The sequence below is a fragment of the Cyrtonyx montezumae genome, unplaced genomic scaffold, assembly GCF_038088225.1.
Source record: "Cyrtonyx montezumae isolate F1298 unplaced genomic scaffold, pur_monq_1.0 scaffold_11, whole genome shotgun sequence".
NCBI classification, from domain to species: domain Eukaryota; kingdom Metazoa; phylum Chordata; class Aves; order Galliformes; family Odontophoridae; genus Cyrtonyx; species Cyrtonyx montezumae.
In genome coordinates, this window is record NW_027071837.1 from 1,482,789 (window position 1) to 1,503,222 (window position 20,434).

At 61.8% G+C, this 20,434-nt stretch overlaps 2 protein-coding genes across 3 annotated transcripts in view; one reads left to right on the forward strand and one right to left on the reverse strand.

Annotated features, from left to right (window-relative positions):
* AIFM1 (apoptosis inducing factor mitochondria associated 1) overlaps positions 1 to 20,434 on the forward strand; it is a 41,711-nt gene that overhangs the window by 11,671 nt on the left and 9,606 nt on the right. The window lies entirely within an intron of this gene.
* Positions 752 to 19,349, reverse strand: BCORL1 (BCL6 corepressor like 1). 2 transcript variants are annotated; one of them, XM_065729231.1, is made up of 14 exons: positions 19,331 to 19,349; positions 12,685 to 12,823; positions 10,456 to 10,546; positions 7,628 to 10,195; positions 7,164 to 7,329; positions 6,917 to 6,997; positions 6,343 to 6,756; positions 5,062 to 5,291; positions 4,743 to 4,949; positions 4,485 to 4,651; positions 4,195 to 4,340; positions 3,224 to 3,301; positions 1,630 to 1,783; positions 752 to 1,114 (listed from the first exon to the last, which is right to left on the reverse strand). In XM_065729231.1, the coding sequence occupies exons 2-14, from the start codon at positions 12,768 to 12,770 to the stop codon at positions 838 to 840; spliced, it is 4,665 nt and encodes a 1,554-aa protein (XP_065585303.1). In that variant the 5' UTR covers positions 12,771 to 12,823; positions 19,331 to 19,349; the 3' UTR covers positions 752 to 837. The 2 variants fall into 2 exon arrangements, with proteins under 2 accessions (XP_065585303.1, XP_065585302.1); XM_065729230.1 differs by lacking the exon at positions 19,331 to 19,349 and having other exon boundaries at positions 12,685 to 12,883.

Below are 20,434 nucleotides of genomic sequence, written 5' to 3' on the forward strand. Positions count from 1 at the left end.
TCCTGTTAGCACCTGTACAATAAAACTGTACCATCCACCGCGAGCGGAGCAGCCCCGCCCCGCGCCGGCAATGCCTACAACTGCTCCCAACCACACGGGGGGGGGGGGGGGGGATGCCGAGCAGACACCGCGCAGGGGACGCGGGGAGGGAGCCCGGCGAGGCCGAGCTGCGGGAAGCGTGGGGCCGAGATGCGGGGAGGAGCGGTGCGCCCGAGATGCGGGGAGGAGCCCGGGGGGGATGGAGCGGAGCGGGTGAGGGCCTTCGGCTGAAGCCGCTCCGACGCAGAGAGACGGGACCGCGCCCGGGGCCGTCAGCCGGGGCGATGCTCCCGGGGAGCGCGGGCCCTGCGGAGTGCTGGGGCCCTCAGCCCATAGCCCGGAGCTCACAGGATCACAGTGATACAGACTGCAAAAAAAAAAAAAAACACAGAAAAACGGAAACGAAGGGAACGTAACAAATTAAATACTAATTAAATAAATACTATGGAAGACATCGGGGGCGGGGCGGGGGGCAGACGGAGAGCTGCAGTCCCGCGGGGTCACGCGGGGACGGACGGCGGCCGCCGCTGCCCCACAGCGTCCCGCGGTGTGGGTCCGCCTCCCGCTGCCGCTGCTGGATGGGGCCGCCGCTGCTCAGCACGAAGGAGCCCCGGGAAGTCCACGGAGCCGGCGTCCCCTCCCCCCCACCCCCATCCCCACCCCAGCCAGCACCGCGCCGCCGGGGGGGGGGGGGCATCGGCTGGCCAAAGCCCCGGGTCCCCGCTGCTGGCTCCAAGAGGGCTGCTTCCCGTCGGGTCCTTATTATTGCCTCGTGATGCAGGGAGCGATGCGGCCCCGTCAGCTGCTCCACGCCTCGTACTCCACCGCGGAGCCCAGCAGCTGCAGCAGCTCGGGCTCGTAGTGCACCAGCTCCACTGTCTCTGCAGCGCCCTGCGCCGGCTCGGGGCTCTCCTGCTCGTCGTCCTGGGCCAGCACCTGGCTGAGGGCGACCTGGCGCTGGAACTCGGCCCTGGGCAGCGTGGCGATCTCGAAGTGGGGGAAGCGGGCCTGGAAGATGCGGGAGGACAGCTTCAGCCGCTTCAGCACGTCGGAGAACAGGAACCAATTGCAGGGCCTGCGAGGACGGCAGGGAGATCGCGCGTTAGAGCGGAGCCGACGGGTGAGGATCAGCCAAACCCACCCCTCCTTCCACTGCCTTCACCAACACTGGGCTCGGGAAGAGCAGTTTCTACCCTGTTTTTTCCTAAAAATAACGACGCTGTGCTACACTGTGAGGTGGCGTAAGGGACAGTGCCCCATCGGCAGTGATGCACTGCTACGAGGAAAGCTGCCCCACCACCACAGCTCCGCACCTCTCCCTGCAGCACAAGGATAAAGCTGCTTTTTCTCCCCCGAGGAAGTGGTTTGAAGCCTACAGGATTAAAATGTGACACAACGAAGCTCCACCCTGCCCATCTCCTCGGCATGCAGTCACTTTGGGCTCTTGAGAGTTCCTCAAGCACACGCACATTTTCAGTACAAGAGCATTGCATGTTAACCCCAATCTGGAGGCTCAGAAGCACCCCTCCCCCCCTCCAATGTAGCACTAATGTCACTCAAACACTCCCCGTTTCTGGAGAGGACACCCACCCCCGGGAGACGGACACTTGGAGGTTGTAGCTGGGCAGCAGGGGCTTGTCTGAGAACTCAAACATGAAGTTGTCAGGTTCCTGTTCCTCTTCCTCCTGGTCTGAACTCCCTGGAGGGTTGAGCAGAAGATCGCATCCGATGCTGTCTTTTCCCTCTGCAACAAAAAACCAAACAAACAGACACCGGTGTTACTCCATCACTGGTTGGTCTCACTCCATCATCCCACAGCCCAGGAGCTGCGTCTAAATATGGGCTGCCAGGCTGTGCTACAGCAGATCTGAGGACAAATACCACAGAACAACAAGCAGCAGCACTTCAGAGGGCGGCCCTGCAGATTTCTGGCTTGCAGAACCCTTGGACTTACAGAGTGTTTTTGTCCTGCTGAGTTAATGCATCCCCAAAACTTCCAGAATATAATAAAGATTCGATAGAGACCAAATGTGCTGAGAAGCAAATGAACCCTTAGTGCAAAATACGGTGAAATAAAAAGCTCAGCACCACGGTGCACGAAAGACCAGGCTGCAAAACAAATCCTGAGGTGTGCTGCCTGAGAAAGATCCACACACTGCACCACTCTGCACACAAACACAGCACCAAGCCAGAATGCTGACAGGGAAACAAGAGCAGGTGACAGGAGGCGTGCATTCACACACTGCTCCCATCTTCAGCAGTTACTGCACAGAGGGGCAAAAGCAAGTGATGGTCTGAGATCACTGCTGGGCAAAGCTCGAATGCCACAGCTGAAAAAAATGGCATTCCCTGAGCAACCAGGGGAAAAAATACAGGATTAAATGTGTTCAGCGTGGAAAAAACACGGCCCAGTATCTCAGCCCCATCTGTTTGGTGGAGCAGGGACTGCTCACGAACCACAACAGCCCATCCCACCACAAGGCAGAGGACATCGGGCACAACAGTGCTACGTCTGAGTGCAGAAGAAACTTACTGGAGTGGGACTTTGCTTCTGGAGCTACACGAGCACAGAGGGCATTGGGCTGATGAGCTTGCCATGCTCAGACCATGGAGATCCCACACCCTCGTTTCCCTCATTACCTTCTGGCCCCAAGAGATTTGCAGACCTAAGGGAAACTGTGGACAACTTTCCTGCCTTGAAGAACTGAAATGGATCGAGCTGTGGCCGGGGAGTTCTCCTCCACCCTCAGTGACATGAAATGTTCTGCACTTCAGCTCTGATGGGAAGGGACACTTGGAAGAACTGAATCTCTGAAGGTCCCTTTAGATACTGGAAGGCTGCAATAAGAGCTCCCTGCAGCCCTCTCTTCTCCAAGCTGAACAGCACCAGCTGTTGGAGCAGCCTTTCTTCATAGCAGAGCTGCCCCAGCCCTCTGACCACGCAGTCCTGAAGTAGTGTCCATCAAAGCTCATGGGACAACAGTCTAGAAGGATCCACAAGTGCATCTTCCCAAAGAAGAAGTCCCTTTCAGGAGCAGTGGGAACTCCCAGCATGTAACACTGTGGCAAGATATCTCAGAGGTGACTTAGGAGGGACAGAAGTGAGAGAATGCTGTGTCAGGTCTCACAGACATGCTCCTCCCTGCTCTGCTGCTGTGAATGAAATCACACTGGGAGAACTCACCGAGCACAGAGCTGCTGTAGAAGTCCCACGCTGTCCGAGGATCTCCATCAGTGCGCCCCTGGAGATCCAAAAGGTAATCTGAAGAGGAACAATTGAGAGGGTTAATGCTTACCCACTGACAGCACACAGTCCTGGCAGACGTATCCCTTGATCCTGGGTAAGCCATGCCACCTCTGCTGCTCTTCCTCTGCTGTAACACTACGCATTGTGGCAGAATCTGAACCATGACCCACCTCCAAGAAGGGTACCCTCGCTCAGGAGGGGGCAACGTGGCCCTGGCCTGAGGACATGGAATAGAAGCTAATGGGGAAAAGCAACTGGCAGTACTGTGTAGGTTGGAAAGCAAGGTCCTTAGGGTCATCTCAAGCTCAAAACTGCACCCACAGCAGGTGCATGTACAGTTAACCCTGGAGGAGCACTGACAGACAACTGGCAAACAAGACTTTTCAGAGAGTGGAGGTTTCCTGTCTTGAATATCTACCTGGGAATGCCCATCTCCTGCAGTTGTCTCTGCCTCACTGTTATGCAGAAGCCAGAACACCCATCTCATTTCTACTTAAACCATAAACAGAGCAGGCATGCTTCACTCTCAGCCACTGTCATCAAAAATGGTCCTCCCTGGTGACAGCAGGCAAGCAGCATCGGGGCAGAGCCACTCAGAGCAGATGTGGCAACAAAAGTATGTCCTCTTAGGGCCAGGAAGTGGCTCCAACCCTCATGCACTATGCTGACCTTAGGTTTGTGACCGAAGCATTGCCTGAACATCAGGCAACATGAAGTTACTTGCATCTTATTTGGAAAGCGGTACACTACTCCAGAAACGCTGGGTGCTAAAAACACACGTGTGACAGCACAGAGCTACAGACACTGTCATGGGCTGCTCAGGCACTTTTAAACCCTCTGACACCCAGATCTGGTCCTCTGTGCTGCCAGACGGGACGGATGGAAACGCAGCCCCCCCAGGCACCCACCACAGAGGAAGCGCTTCATCACGTCGCTGGTGGCAAGCTTCACAGCTGTCTGCCCAGAGTAAGTGGCCAGAGTGGGATCAGCACCATAGGAGAGAAGAAGCCACATGGTTTCCAGGTTGTCATTGGCTACAGCATCGTGGACAGGCCTGGAAGGACAGGAGCGTTAGCAGAAAGGGACTGGAAGACGGTGCACAGCATGGGATTTGTTCTGGGGTAAGATGGCTCTGGTGGTGACCAGCAGCTCTTCCCAACAGGCACACCCTGCCTGCCACCCCGTGCTCCTGGCTTGCCTGGTGCCATCCTGAGCGCTGCAGTTCACGTTGGCACCGTGCTCCAGCAGGATGTGCAGGATGTCAATCCATCCTCGTGCACAGGCCTCGTGCAGGGCCGTGTAGCCAGCGTTGTCACGATGGTTCACGTCACTGCTCTTCTTCTGCAGGCAATAGAGCACCACGTCCTACAGAAACGAGAGCGTTGCAGGCTGGGTCACACACAGAGCAAGGCAGGGCAGCTCAGGACACGAGGCAGGCGGTGGCAGTGGGGCTCACCTTGTAGCCCAGCCGAGCTGCTCGCTGCAGGAGGGTCTCCCCCGCGTTTTTGTTCACTATCAGCCGCCGCGCCTCGGGAGGAATGTGCTGGGCTGCAGGCAACTCAGGGGAGCCCCCTGGGCTGACACGATGGGATTTACAATGTGGCCACGAGTCCTGGGGCTTCTTCGGGGAGTGAGTTTTGGGCTGGCTCCAGCGTCCTTTCGCCTGGAAAAGAAAAGCAGTACGACCTTGGCACCCTCTGAGCTGGCTCACTGACGCGACGGGAGTCACCCTCATCTCTCCCCGCCCGCGTTCCCCTGGTCGGTCCAAGCCATACCTTCCCCTCATCACAGATCCCTGCCAGGTGTTTGGTTTTACATTTGCGTTTTCCTGATGGTTTCTCCAGCTCCTCCTGGACGGGGGAGCTGTCTGAGTGCTCCAGGAAGAAGCCGTTCCGAAAGTCCGGGCGCCCTTGAGATTTTCGGGGGGATGGGGAATGCCTGCTCCTCAGCCGCAGCTCTGTGCCTTTACCCTGAGCAGACTCCTTCTGCTTTCGGTACCTGAAATCTACAAGAGAAACGGGAATGAGAAATTCTGTAGGTACACAGGCCCAGCACCCTCCAGACCTTCGCCAACCAAACCTCAGCCCTCCGATGGAAACCCAGAGCCACAAGCAATGAATATGCAAACTTCCTCCACCACGGATGGACTCGGCGTGGGCACAAGAAATACATCAGCACAGCCTGAAAAGCCCGAGCCTGCCAAGCTCTGGGATTTCCACACGGCTCACTGGGGTTTCTCACGAGCACTAACATACACTGCATCCCCTCCTGTCTCAAATGGGGCTCTTGTGGGGTACCCTCTGGAGACACAGGGCGTCCAGGCATCCCCTTGAAGCCACCCATGAACAGCCACTGCGCTGCTGCCTACAAAAGCAGACCCTGCCTTGCCCTCTCCTGTCTACTCCTTAACTGAAGTAGCACTTTAAAGTTTCAGTTTGGCACGCAGGCAGGCGGGAAGCACCAGGATGCCTCGGGGGAAATCCAGGCTTTTCTTCCTCTGGTTACGCAGAGCTGCAGAACCCAGCACGCCACGCAAGGACACACACTCTGCTTCACTGAAACAGCAACACCACCCCATAGCAAGGGCACAACGGTGAGGAGAGGGCTGAAAGGATGTGACTGAAGTTTGCAAAAATAATAACAATGATGATCATCATCATCATCACGAAAGGGTGCACCAGCTGAATGGAGAAACCTTGTCCACCCCATCCTACCCAGCAAGACTTAGGGGCACTCGATGAAGTGAGTACAAGGGAGCAGTTAAAAAACACAGGCACAGAAGGAGGGAACTTCAGGGCTTTGCTGCCACCCAGAGGTGGTGGAGGCAGATGCCACCAGCAGGATCAGAAAAGACTGAATCAAACTCACGGCCACGAGGCCCGTAAATGAACCACAGAAGGCCTGGCTGATCTGTGAAGCAGCCCAGGCTGTAGACATCAAGATCACTGTCCCTATTGCAATGACAAAACCCCATCGTCATTCAGAGGGAATAAAACCGAATGCACTGGGTCCTGGCCTGGTACCAGAAATCCCTCCCCAGCCCATAGCTGTCCTACCTGCTTTGGATTTTCGCCTCCTGTGAGGGAAGCCCACTCGCTCCTCCTCCCGTTCGGTCAGATATTCCCCAGTCTGGTATCTCCGGCTTTTCTGTCGTCTCCTTTTCTTTCTTTTGACGTAGCTGTCATCCTCCTCCTCCTCCTCGTTGGGCTCCCACAGCTGCCTGGGTGCTTCCACCCTCCAGGGCAGCTCCCGGCTCCTCCTCGTGTGACAGCTGCTCCTGTCGGACACAGACCTGTCCCTGGCCCTGTGACTGTGGTAACGTGATGCCTGGTGGGATTTCCGCAGCTTGCGATGTTTCAGGGATATCTCTTCCTCCTCTTCTTCCTCATCCTCCTCCAGCAATGGTAAAATATCCTGACCGGTCACATCGCACTCTCCCATCACACTAGCAGAAGAGCCAGCAACGCTTCCTGCACGGAGGTGGAAACAAGTGTCAAAAAAGCCAAGGCCATCTACAACCCTGCCAGGGGGGACAGAGCCACACGAAGAGGGAAGAGCCTGCAGTCAGCCTGCCCAGGTGGTGAGGCACCCCGTCCTGCTGGCAGGACCCAGCACCCAGCCCCAGCTCACCCGACTGGCTGCGTGTCCTGCTGCTCAGCACCACCGGGATGAAGTCCCGGAAGTTGTTCTTGGGCTTCTTCTCAAGGCAACCTGTGGGGAAAACCACCCCTTGAGAAGGCACGTCACGGACCTCTGCTCAGCCGGGGAAGGGCAGCACACCATCCCATTTTAGCTCAGTTTGCTCCAGGACAACAACAGCTTGGCCCCACAGCATCAGCCCGACCCCATGGGAACGCATTGCCTTTGACAGCAGTACCTTCCTCGTGGCCGTCCCCACGGTGCTCGGGAGAAGGGAGCTCTGTCTTCGTCGGCCTCCTGCGCTTACGCTTCACCCTGAGGCTGTTGTGATCGTTCACTGACCCCAGGCCACCTCGGCCCTCTCTCTTGCTGAGCTCATGCAGGCTGTCGTGGTGTTTTCGCCACTGTGAATGGAGGACACAGACTGAAGCTTGAGCTTCCGACTAACGGTGCTGGAGGAGCAAAGGAGAAGGGACAAAACACCGTCCCCCACTCATCATGCTGCTGCCCTCCAGCATTTCTGACACCCCACATCCATTTCGCACTGTTACCTACAGATCCAGACGTTTCAGACCTCAATCCTCTGCCAGACAACATCAAAGTGTAGAAAGCCCTACGCACCCGGCCGTCCTAGCCCAGCAGGGCTCCCACCCCACCCCCACCCGTGACCCCACAGCCCCATCCGCAGCCAACCTCACCCACCTTGCGGCCATGCACACCCTGGCTCCCCGATTTGCTCGGGGGCTCCTCGCCGTCCTGCGCTTTGCACTTCAGTCTCTTTTGCACCTGCCTGGCATCGCCGTCGTGCTGCCGCTTGGACTTGCAGCGCGTGCCGCTCTCTGGCTTCACCTGGCCCGCTGCACTGAGCTTGGCCTCCACCAAGGCCTGGGGAGCAGCCCCAGCTCGCAGGCAGGTCACCGAAGGAAACGACGCATCGCTCTCCACGCGCTCCTTCTTGACCCTGCACAGATCCACCTGATGTGTGCACTGGAGGGGCTCTGCAGCTGGTGGCTGCTGGGAGCCCTCGCAGCACGGATCCTTGCGCTGATTCTCCACGGGCACCTCTGGAACCATCCTCAGGGCTGGCTGCCCGGCCACGGGTGGCTCGTGTGACAGGTATGCTGCTAACACTTGGTTTTTAGGCTTTGCATCCGACTGCTTGAGGCTGCAGCTCCCCTGGGGAGCCTCAGTCTGTACACCACCCTCCTTACTGGAGTTGGCCTCCGGTTCCTCACGCTCTCGGCCCTTGGGAGGGCTGTCCACCAGCTTCCCCTTTCCTCCTTTTGCATCCAAAGCGCTGCTCTGAGGAGACGGAGCTGCGTTCACGGGGACAGCACCATCCTGCTCCTCGCCGGGTTTGGGCAGGGCCCGGCAGCTCTTGCTGCTCTTGGATGCAGCTTCACACTCAGCAGGTGGGAGCCCGGGCAGTGCCTCGGGCAGGCCCTGGGCCGCTGCGCTGGGCTCTGCAGGCTGCACGCTCAGGAACGTGGGGAGCTCACCTGTGCCAGCGGGCTTGCAGGAGCTGTTGGGGTTTGGGGGCAGTTGCCCCGTGGTGGAGATGCCAATTGAAAGCAGAGGGGTCTGATGATAAGGAGACCAGCCGAGAGGCAAAAGCTGAGCATTGGAAGGCTTCCCGTTCACAGGACATCGGGGGTACACGCTGCCCTGGACGGGATTCCAGGTGGAGATGTCCTTGGATTGACACAAAGGAGCTCCCGGAGCAACTCTGCCATGAAGCAGTCTCTTGGCAGGGTCCTGCTGTTTCTCTGTGCCCACCTGGTTGGCCTTCTTCCCGCAGGGAGCCCCGGCGCTTCGGGGCTCTCCCTGATCGATGATGGAAATGGGCTCCTGCTTGGGGAGGTGGTGGGGGTCCCTGCTGAAGCTCACGCAGGGATCCTTGCTGAGCAACAGCGAGGCGGGCACGGGGTTGGCAACGCCGACGTAGGTGCCTGGAATGGTGCTGATGAGAGTGGTGTTCTTCACCCAGGAGCCCTGCTCTCTGTTCCTCAGGAACTCGGGGAAGATGACGAAGGGCGCGGAGGTGCTGAGACACGAGGTGACGCTGCTGCCCGCGCTCTGCGCCGCGCGCTGGGACTTGGACAGGACCGTGGTGAGAAGTGCTTTGCCGCTGGTGTGCACGGGCGTGAGGATGGGCATCGGAGGGGTTTTGCGTTGACTGGGTGGAGGCAGCTTCTGGCGATTGGATTTGGACGAGAGATCGAGAGGCATCTCGCTGCACTCCGGAGAGGAGACCATCTCACGCTCCAGCTGCGGAGGGGACTTCAGAGGTGAAAGCGAAGTCGCGGCCCCTGGTGCGTGCGGCTCGGGAGCTGCCGGCGCTCTGGTTTGTGTGCCAGTGCCAGAAGAGGGAGCAGCGCTTCCACACGGTGCTGCCGGCAGGGGCTGGCTGGACGAGAGGGCAGGGCCAGCTGTGGATGGGGGAGCGCCATCGGCAGCGGTCTGGGCACCGCTTCCACCTGAGGGCGAAGAGCAGCTAAGCTGATTCACCTCCACAGACACCACTTTGGCATCTGAAGCCAAGGGTCTGGTGACGGAGAAGGTGTAGGGGTAGGAACGCAGCTCTGGGGAAGCAATAATGCCTGGCACGCAACGCTCGGGTAGGTAGGAAGGCAGGACTGGAAGGGTGAGAGTGGAGGAGACCCCCAAGGTGCTTGGAAGCGTGGCCACGGTGAGCGGCTGCCCGCAGGTGGGCGGCGGGATGTACACGAGCGACTGGCTCGGGCTCAGGACTGTGCCAGGCTGAAAGGACAGGGGCACTTTGTGCATAGCAGGGGCCTGAGATGTGGGAAAGCACACTCGACTCAAAGTAAAAGTTGCGGCGGTGGAGGCTGAGGTGCTGCAGCTGGAGGCGACCACGGATAACGTCCCCTCTGCCAGCACTGCTGGCCCTTGTGCTCCAGTGCTTGGGGTGGTTTTCCCCTTCCCAGCAGGCTCGTTCTCCGGTGCCACGGAGCAGGCAGGAGGGACATCCGCCTGCTTGTCGCTGGGAGGATCTGCAGGCATCCCTGCAGCATCAGCACTGCTGCTCTCCTGCTCAGCAGCTCGGGGGACTGCAGGCTCCTGCCCTCTGCCATCCCCCTGGCTTGCCAGAGGGCCCTGGGCATCATCTTTCACAGTCTTTCCCACACACTCTGGGTCTGGGTTAGGATCAGGCGGCTGCTCTTCCAGTTTGGGTCCAATCTTTTCCTCCACCTTGCCACTTGCATCCTGGGCACTGCTGCCACCACCGTTGACTGCTGTGAGCTCCACCTGCAACAAGAAGGGAGAAAGCAATCCTGAAAAGCCGTGCAAGCAGCTCCTAGCAAAGCAGCCAGGACCTACTCTCTAGCCCTGCCCTGAGGAGGCAAAGGCCACACAGGCAGAAGCTCCTTCCAACCTGGAGAGTTGTTTGCCTTTGTGCATGTTGGTGCATCCCTCTAGAGAGGAGGTCTGCAGGACCCGTGAGAGCAGGTGCTCTTAGCCTGATCCACCAGAGAAAGGCCTTCTCAGAGGACCCAAATGGAGCTCACCTTGGAAAGGCTGCTGCTGACGCAAAACTCTTGAGATCCCAAATGCTGGGAGCTGCTGGTTTTAGACTCCTCATCAGAAAGTGGGGCTCTCCTAAGGGGGGGAATGAGAGACAGTGTTACAAAACCCCAGGATGCCCTCTCAGCTTCCTAACCTTCCTTCTCCTCACACGGGACAGCACAGCAGCTGACAAGCAGAAGCACACTTCACACACACAGCTGTGAGCTCACTGCCCCTCTCACCTCCCACAGCAGCAGTGGGTGCTGACCACCACCACAGGACTGCAGGAACGAGGAGCACTGCTGCCCGTCACCGTCCTTCCCCTCCCAAAACGCTCCGTACACCTGCTCCTGTCCCTTCCATTTCCCCCTCTGTTCCACCACACACTTCCAGTCCTGTCCTTCTCAGAGGACATGCATCCTCTCTCCCATTCCTCTGCATCCCAGCTGCAATCCTGATGTCTCAGCCCAGCGGTGGTCCCACGGCCACCCATCCTGCTGGCTGGAACATGTGAATCTTTACACAACGCTTCCTGAGTGCAAGGTGTGAACTCAGAACAAGGATCCACACTGCACCAAGGTCACAGCTGTCCTTATGACCTGACAGCAGACAGCACAGCGCTCGCACGCTCTCCATCCAGGCCCTGGTGGCATTTACAGCAACTTCCAGCCTTGCTTTGACCGAGCTGTCTTACGGACAAGTGCTGGTGTGGGGATCAAAGAGCTCGATTTCAGGTTCTGCTGATGCCAGAATTGAAAGGCACCTCGAGAGCTCTTTGAGTCCAAGCACTGCTTCTGCTTTTGCCCTCCTCGCACCACAGGCTTCCACAACAGCCAGACGATGGCTGCAAGCCCTCACATCTCACTGCCGTGCACCAGGAGCGGCTCTCGGCCGCCTCACACGCGTGGCACAGCCACCAGCAGCCGTGCGGGGCCGGGCTGGACGCCTCGGGGACCCGCGGGGCCTCCTACCCGCACAGCGCGGGCATTTGTGCCCCTTCCCAGCTCGGCAGGGCCACAAAACGCTCCGGAGGTTCGCTATTAATGAGCGGAGGTGGGGTGGGCGGAGGGGGCGCTCCGCAGATGACAGCTGAGCCACGCCGAGCCGAGGGCCGCCCACCGCCCACCGCCCACCGCAGCGCGGCTCCGCGGGCCGAGCCAGGCCGGGGCCGGGCCCAGCGCGGCGCCCAGGCCGAGCTCCACCCCGGCGGGCGGCGGCAGCGGCGCCAGGGGGCGCCCGAGGGCAGGCGGCGAGCGGAGCCGGGCAGCGGGCGGCCGCCCCGCCCGGCCCCGGGGCCCCGCAGGCCCAGGCCTCCAGGCGGCGGAGCGGGCCGCGGCCCCGAGCCGCGCACGGAGCCCCGCAGCACGAAGCGGGGAGCGCGGCCTGCAGCCGCCAGCGGGGTGACGGGCGGCTTGGGGCTGGCGGTGAACGCGGGGCGGTTCTGCCCGCGTTGCGCAAGGCCCCGGGGTTGGGACAAAGCGCTGCCGCCAGCCCGGGCCGCCCGCCGCGGGGTTTGTTAGGAGCAGGGGTAGCCACGAGTGGTTCAGGGAAGGCAGAGGGCAACGCCAGCCGCCAGCTCTTATCTGAGGGCTGCACGGCGGGGCTGAGGCACGGAGATGATCTCTCGCTGCGTTTCTGCCCCGCAAGAGTGCCTGAACTCTTCCCTATCCCGCTGCCGCGAGCGGCTGCTGGACGGTTTGCTGCCAAAAGCCTCTGCTCCGGCAGCAGGGAGGGCACACACACTGCAAACACCCAGAACCCGCCCGGCTCCGCAAACGTGCGTCGCCTCAAGGAAGCCACCAACACTTGGGTTCCGAGAACGAGACCCCAAGGCGGTGGGAATAAAAGGAACCGGCCTGGATCAATTCTGCCTCCCGGCCACTAATCCTCCCTAATCTCCTATTTGGTTGGTGGCATGTCACAACTCTCCCATCTAATCGTTTGGTCTGCCCTAACCCTCCTGGCTCACTGAAAGCTCTTTTTAGCAGCTTGGCTCACGGTGGGTCAAGCACTTTTCCTCCCCTGGCAGTTAACAGCACAAGCGACGATGCCACACCCCCATGTTGCCACCAACGCGATGCACCAACCCATCAGTTGGTGAGCACTGGGGAAAGCAGAGCCCTCGCTCCTCGGCCTGATTCCCCATCCAAATCAACCACACCAGCATCGTTCCCCATCCCTCGATCGCTTCCTGCCCCTCCTGGGCCCACCGAGCCTCCCACGCACCTCACCTCTCCTCGTTGAGGCCACACATGCGAATCCGCTCTGTGCTGGTCCAGTTGTGCACCCCGCTATAGAGAGGTGCTGTAGAGATCATGACAGCTGCTCGTCACCAGCCGGGACCTGCTGGGGCTCGAGGGGCCACTCTGCCTGCAGGAGAAAAAGAATAAAACAGAGAATTGGTGACTCCTGTAGGATCCTGGCGTCCAGCCACGCTCAGCCCCCAGCTCCATCACCCAAGATGCTCCATGTCTGCCTGGAAGAGGGCTGCAGGGGATAAGCAGCACCTCGGGACAGGATCTGCTCATCCTCATGCTAACCAACTCGGTTGCCAAAGCCTCAGGCTACATCAAGAGCTTCACACTGGTGCCCAGAGCTGGGGGTGCCCCATCCCTGAGGTGTCCAAGGCCACGGGTGGACCCTGGGCTGGTGGGGGGGGGGGGGCACCCAGCAGGTGGGACTGGGTGGGCATTAAGGTCCGTTCCAACGCAGCCATTCTGTGATTCCACAATCTTCACACACACGCACACACACACACACGTGTGTCACTCGTGCAAGAGCCCCCTGCTTTTCTCCCCACCCCACCCCAGCGCGGAGCAGTGAGCCCGGGCAGAGCTGCGCCCAAGCGGCCGGCTGTTGGAGCGCTGACCCCTCCCCGAGGCTTCGCGTTACGTTGATAAAGCAGGACGCGCCGGGGCTCAGCGGGGAAAACCTCCAACGGGGGAAGAAGAAGGTGGGGGACGCGGGCAGGAGGGGGCGGAGGGATTGCCGACTGTGCCACCAGACGTGTCATCGAGCCAACGTGCCCTCACTGCGCTGGGAGGGGGCTGCTGTTCGGCGGGGTTACGGGTAGAAAACAGGAGGAAATCCAGAGACTTGCGAGCATCCGAGACGCACCGTCGGCGGGGTGGAGCTTTCGGGGGAGGATGTTGCAGCCAATCGTGCGGCGCTGGGTGCTCGAGCATTAAGGCAGCTTTGCTGCTGGAGTCGTGTCAGGGAAAACGCGAGGAAGGAGGGAGGAGAGGATCCCCTGCGCTAACCGGCGGAGGAGGATGGAGCGAGGAGGGAGGACGGACCGCGAAGGGCAGAGATGCTGTCCCAGAGGTTCTCGATACAAAGAAACGCTGAACACGCGAAGGGAAAGCAGGCACGGCCACCGCCGTCCTCGGTGCGGCAGTGAGAGTGGGGAGAGGCTAAAAGCAGTACGTGACCCCCGGCCGCCCTCGGCTGCCTCTGCCCTCACAAACTGCTGGGGACACGAGCTCTGGATGGGACGAGAAGCAGCACGCACGCTGCTGTGACACCGAGAGGAGCGCAGGGAAGCACAGGCCAGGCTGAACGTGTCCTCTGAGCACAGCTGCTGCTGACTGCCCCCTCCACAGCCCCTGTGCCAGTGGGGAGCACCCAGAACCAGAACAGCAGGGCCATAGGAGGAACGGGGACAGGGCAGTTTGCTTGCAAAAAGAGAAAGAAAAGAAGCAACGGACATAACCACGTATCTGAGCACGGATCTGAGCAAAGGCGTGGAAATTGGGAGCTGGGGGAAGAGGGGAACGTCCAGTCAAGGGCACACAGTGCAGGGAGAGGAGGGCTGTGCCCTGCAAGGGGAGCTGGGCCGGCTCTTAAGGCAGAGAGCAGGGTCATACCCAAAGAGAATGAGAGGTGGCTTGGAGCAGGAAGGGGAGGAGTCTTGCGATGCTTGGAGTGAAATGCAACATAAAGGAAATAGGGGAACAAACAATCTGTGGGGATTTCACCATCTTGGGCTAAACTGAAAGAAGGGCAGGGGGACAGTTCTGCCCCCGAGCACGGCGGAGGGACTGATGTTTGGGGAGAGGTGGAAAGGGAGATGAGCGGGAAAGGGGCTGTGCGACACGGGACAGGAGTTTGGAGAAGAGCTGAAGCACCAAAACAAGCACAGAGCGTGGACCAGGAATGGGTCTGGTGGGGGAAAAGCAGGGACAAGGGGGAGCAGGGAGGGATGGCACGTCTGGAGCAAGAACCAGCCAACAGAGCAGGACGGCCACCAGAGGAGAGCCAGGAGAACAAGCACAGCCCCTGCTTCGTCAGTTCTTGGCCTCTACCCTCCATGGATGACATGGGACACGTGCCAAACACAGGCATTCCACAGGGAGCGAGAAGGAACAGAAGGGAGAGAAAGAAAATCACGTTTTCAACTCGAGGAAAAGGAATACACCGTGGGGAGAATGACAGATGTGTCCTCCAACACATAATGGGAGCGAGCAGCGAAAGAGGAGCATCCTTCAGAGCGCAGAGCAGGGAGGATGGCTGAGAAACGTGGCTAAGAGCAACGTGCAGTGCCAAAGCAGAGTGAGCAGAGCAGGGCCAAGCACCTAAGGAGACTCTGAGTGGAGTCAATACAAGGCAACCTCTCATCCGCACCGGTTTGGCTCGAAACGACTTTAAATGGATGTAATTAAACTAGCGGAGCCCCTTGGAGAACACAACTAGGGCACGCTTTCATGTACCCTCAGAGCAGAAGGAACTGCTGAAGCCCTTCCGTCCCCCGCTCCTTCCATTGGCACACGGCAGGGTGAGCCCGACCCCGGGGCCCATCTGTGTTTCCAAGCAGCACCGTGGGGTTCTTCCCCACCTGGAAGGGCTTGAGCCCACAGCAGCTCCCAGATCGGGTTCACCAGGAGGGAGAGAGGGCGCAGCCTGGCACAGAATCCGTTTAACCCAGCACCTCTGCCAAGAGAAGTGTATATGAAACCACAGCCTTATTTTGATGTAGCTAAATAGGTGCCCAGCCAATTCTAATTAACTCCAAAGAAAACGAGTTTAGAATGAAATAAGACCATCAACATCCCATTCTGCTTGGAGAGAAGCTTGTTGTGCGATACCAAAACTCCTTCACTCCTCAAAACAAAACAGGCTGTGCAACTGCCAGTGAGAAAGGGGGCTGAACACATTCACCTCCAACAGCGAGCCCTGCAGGAGATGCTCGATGAAACTAACACGGATGGATTACGTTCACCCAGAGCAAAGGGGTTCTTTATTCCCTGTGCCAAACCCCCTCACTGCCCTGCAGCTGCACAGGACACCGCCGTGCAAACCAGTCCCCAGGTCAGCACAGCAGACATCTCTGCTGCAGGAGGAGCACGCTTTGCTCAAGTGAACACCTAGCTCACTGCACCCAGCAGTCCCCTTGGACTGAGCCAAGACACAACTCTGTCCTCTGAAGTTATCTCTGGGAAGAGATCCTTTCTAATAATCAGCACTAGAGAAATCCCCCTGCAGTGCCAGGATGACTGCAGCCACAGCACAGGCCGAGCTGGGGACGGCGGATGGGCTGCTCCCAGCTTCACCCAGCAGCTCCCAGTTTCACCCAGCAGCTCCCAGCTTCACCCAGCAGCTCCCAGCTTCACCCAGCAGCTCCCAGCTTCACCCAGCAGCTCCCAGCTTCACCCAGCAGCTCCCAGCTTCACCCAGCAGCTCCCAGCTTCACCCAGCAGCTCCCAGCTTCACCCAGCAGCTCCCCGCAGCTGAGCCGAGCCTGCTGCCAGCAACCTTGTCTGCTCCTTATCCTCAGGGATCCTAACTCGAGCCGCCTGGGGTGAGGTTTCCCAACGCAGCTTTTGCCCTCTGCATGGCACTTCCCACCCCGGCATCAGCACGGCAGAGGTGTGTGACAGCTCCAGAGCACATTCAGCACCGCTGGCTCCCAGCACTCAGCAGTGCCCCGGGTGCACCCGTGCAGGAGGGATCGGAGCGGCTGCGTGTCCCCACTCCTGGCACCACTGTGAGCACACTCAGCTTCAGGCCCGCGACAGCTTCACCCCACTACAAGCTTTCTATGGATTTTGCTACTCCGTCCTAAAATGGCTCAGATTTTGAGGCTCTCACCTTCCCTCTCCCTAACCCTGCAGCACGAGCTATGCACCCACCGACCACCACCTCGGCCAGGCAGGAGCCGATGGGCACCACCACACTCCGGCAGCCCCAAAACCCCCCCGCAGGGCTGCCCCCAACCCGAGCTCTGCACAGCTTGTCAAGCAAAGCCCCACTGAGCCGTGATGTGCAGTGCTGACAGCAGCGGGGCCGTGAATTGCAGTGAGCCCCCCCCGGGTGAGCAGCAGCCCCCCCCCCCGAGCCACGCGCTGAGCTTTGGGTCGCGGCGGTGCGAACTTGGTGCGATGCAGACAAAGGGATGCAGCCAGATGGGGGCCGAGCACGGCGAAACGCTGCGTAACTGGGACAGCAGCACGGAGGGAGGGAAGGGAAGAGGGAAAAGGGAAAAGGGAAGGAGCTCTTCCCATCTGAGCGTGCTGCACGAGTGCGGCACATCCCTCTGCAGGAGGACGCGGCCGCTGGTACCGGGAGCACTGCGCGGCACGGCTGGCCAGGGGGCACTGTGGGCGGCCGGCGGGATGCACTTTGACCCTGGAAACACACCCAGGGAGACACCTTTGGAACACGATCCAGGAGAGGAGCAGAACCCAGAATGCCACTTTTTTTTTCCCAGCCCCAATGATTCAAAAACGTAAAACGGTCCCGGATGAGGGAAACCCGGGCAGGACTCGCTGCCTGCATCGCGTTCACCGCGAGCTGCTGCCGTCGGTGTGAGCCAGAGCTGACGAGCTGCCCCTCACCAGGGCACGGACGGGCCAGGAGGAAGCGATGTGCATCCACAGGGACGGCCTCACTCACTCCCGAGAGTTTGTTCACTTTGGCAGTCTTTGTTGCCATTAGTAACACGGGCAAGAAATTATATTTGCTTTTAAATGCGACTGTCGGGCGTCCATTTGAGGTACGCAGAGGTCTGGAGCAGGAGCTGCCCCTGACACCCCAGAGGGGATTCAGCCCTGAGCAGCAGTTCATGAAAACCCTTTCAGGAACACTGCGTGCAAAAAGAATTAAAAAAAAAAATCAATCGTGATGGTCCTCTCCCAGGACCTACATGGGGCATCAGTGGGAAAAAAACAGACGAGAAAAGCAAACAATTGTGGCAGGACCGAGCAGCAGCAGCAGCATGGCACCAGCAGGCAGCGGGGACCGGCCCCAGCGCAGCTCAGCGGGCACAGGGAACGGGCTGCAGCCCCATCCCTGCCAGGTTCGGGATCCCCCGGGCTGCTCGGAGCCCCGGAGCGCTGCGGTGCTGAGCCAGGCTTTGCCCAACGCATTTGCTTAAGCTGCTTTAAAGACACAGCAGCACCGCGAGTAATTATAGATCCTCGGCGTGATGAATTGGGAGGGAAAAGGAAAAAAAAAAAAAAAAAAGAAAAAGAAAGAAAGAGAGGAAAAAAAGAGAAAATCCATCCTCGCATGGGATAATAATAAAAAAAAAAAAGTTTGCTGCACGTCGGTTCCTGGAAGCCACAGCTGCCGGACAACCGCGAGCATCGCGGCGGCAGCAGCGGGTCTTTAAGGAACGGGGAGAAAAAAACGCCACGAACGGGGTGGGGGACATCTGCAGTGAAACCAGAGAGAAAGGCCCACGCGTCGCGCACAGCACCGCGAGCGGGGAGCAGCCCGGCCCTGCAGCCCGGAGCCGCGGCCTCGGGGAGAGGCGACGCAGTGACAGCGGTGCGGGACGCGGGGATGGCGGCGCTCGGGGGCCGCCGCGGGGCGACGTCCCATCGAGAACAGCGCTTCCCGGGAGCGGATGCTCGGGGAGAGCAGAAACGGTGCCCTTCCCCGAGGGCTGCGCTCGGGCGAGGAGGCGGGGAGAGCCCTCCGAGCAGCGGTCGGGATGCCGGCTGCCGACACGGCGCCGGAGCTCCGCTCTCCCCTCCCGGCAGGAAGCGCCGCTCCGGTCCCTCCGCCGCCGCCGCGCACCTCGGGCGCAGCCCCTCCCGCCCGGGGCCGCGGCGGGGGCAGCGCGGAGGAACGGCCCCCACCCGCCCCACCCCGCACCGCCCCGCGGTGGGGGCAAGAGGGGAAGGGGAGCCGGAGGTGGGGGGAGGGGGTCCGCCCGGACACCCCTCGGCCCAAGGCCCCGCCGCCGCCGCTCAACAGTTGTCCCCGGGGCCGCTCCCCGGGGCAGGGGCAGCCCCGGACGTGGGGCGCCGTCCCCGGGGAGGACTCTTCCGCCGCCGAGCGGGGCCGCGCCGCCACCGGGACTTTCCTCCGCGGCGGACGCGGGCCACGCCGCCAAACTCCGCGCGCGGAGCGGCCGCCGTCCCAACCGCCACCGCCGTCACCGCGCAGCACCGCGAGCGCCGCGCCCCCGCCCCGCTCGGCCCCGGGAACCCCACCTCCCCCCGACAACGGCAGGTGCCGCCGGTGCCGGTGTCGGCGGCGGAGCCTCCGCGCGGGGTCGGGTAGATGCACGCGGCGCCGTCGCGGGGCACACGGAACGGAGCGGCACCGCCGCTGTCACCGCGCGCCGCCCCCTCCCGCCGCCGTCCCGCAGCGGGACGCTGCCCCCCCCCACCCCATCCCGGCACCCCCCCACCCCCGCCCGCCGTCCCGGGACCCGGTTTCCATGGAGACCCCCGTCCGAGGGCCGCGCGGGGCCGTCCGCTCGCCGCCGTCCGCCCGCCCCCGGCGGTGGGTGCGGGGCGAACGCGCCCGGGGTTACCCGTGCGAGCGGGGCCGGGCGTCCGGTGCGGGGCGGAGGGGCTGAGGTTCAGGGGGGTGGCGGGGGGGGGGGGGGTTAGGGTGGGGGGGGGGGTTGGGGAGCCGGGCGCGCACCTGTTTCCCTCGACGAGGCGGGCGGCGGAGCGGGAGTGAGGGGGGGGGGGGCGGCGGGGCGAGGCGGGCCCCTGCCCGGAGGAGGCGGCGGGTCGGACCGCGGCGCGGCGAGCGGCGGTTCGGCGGCGGCGGAGACACTGGCAGCGGCAGCCGGAGTGTGAGGGCGAGAGCGAGCCGCCGCCGCCGCCGCGGGGGATGACGGGAGCCGTAGTCCGCCCGCCGCGCCCCGCCGCCCGCCGCGCCGCCCCGCGGACTGCAGCTCCCGGCGTGCCCCGCGCCCGCCCTGCCCGCGAGGGGGGGGGCGCTGTGCGGAGCCGGCCGAGTCCGGAGAGAGAGGGAACGGGCGGCGGGGAGGGAGCGAGGGAGGGAGGAGGGGGCTCCGCGCCCGGCACGGCCCGCGGCGGGAGGAGGGCGGGAGGAGGGAGGGACGCGGAGGGAGGGTGGGAGTGAGGGGGGGGGGGTGCTCCCCGCCTGGGAGGGGCCGCTCCGCACCCACGAGCGGGTGGAGGCGCGGTGCGGGGGGAGCGCACGCACAGCGCGCACCGCACACCCGCACCGCGCCGGGGCACCGGGAGCCCGCACCCGCAGGGGGAGGGAAAAGGGGGGGGGGGGGGGGGAGGAGGGAGGAGGAGGAGCGGGCGGAGGCCGGGAGCTGCACAGCGGGCAGTGCTGGACGGGCACAGAGCGAGCGCAGAACCCGCACCGCACCGCACCGCACCGCACCGCGCACCTCCGCTGCCCGCAGCCCCGCGGCGGAACGGGCGTGGAGTGTCCGAGCGGCCCCGCCCCGCCCCGCCCCGCCGGGCCGACGTGGGCTCGGGCAGCGCGGCCCCGGGGCGGCGGCGGACATGGCGCTCGGGTGTCGCCCCCCCGCCCCACTCCACCCCACGCCACTCGGGGGTTCGCCCCGCGGAGGTCCCCGCCGCGCCCGCCCCGCAGCGCCGTGCGGGGGAACGGCGGAAAGGACGGCAGCGCCGGGGCCGGGGCCGGTGCGGAGCGCCTCGCGGCGTGCGGGGACCGCGGAGGGCGGCCGAGGCCTCGGGACTGCGCTCTGCTGCTCGGGAGGGCACCGAGCCCGGGAAGGCCCGGAGGGAGGGAACTGCT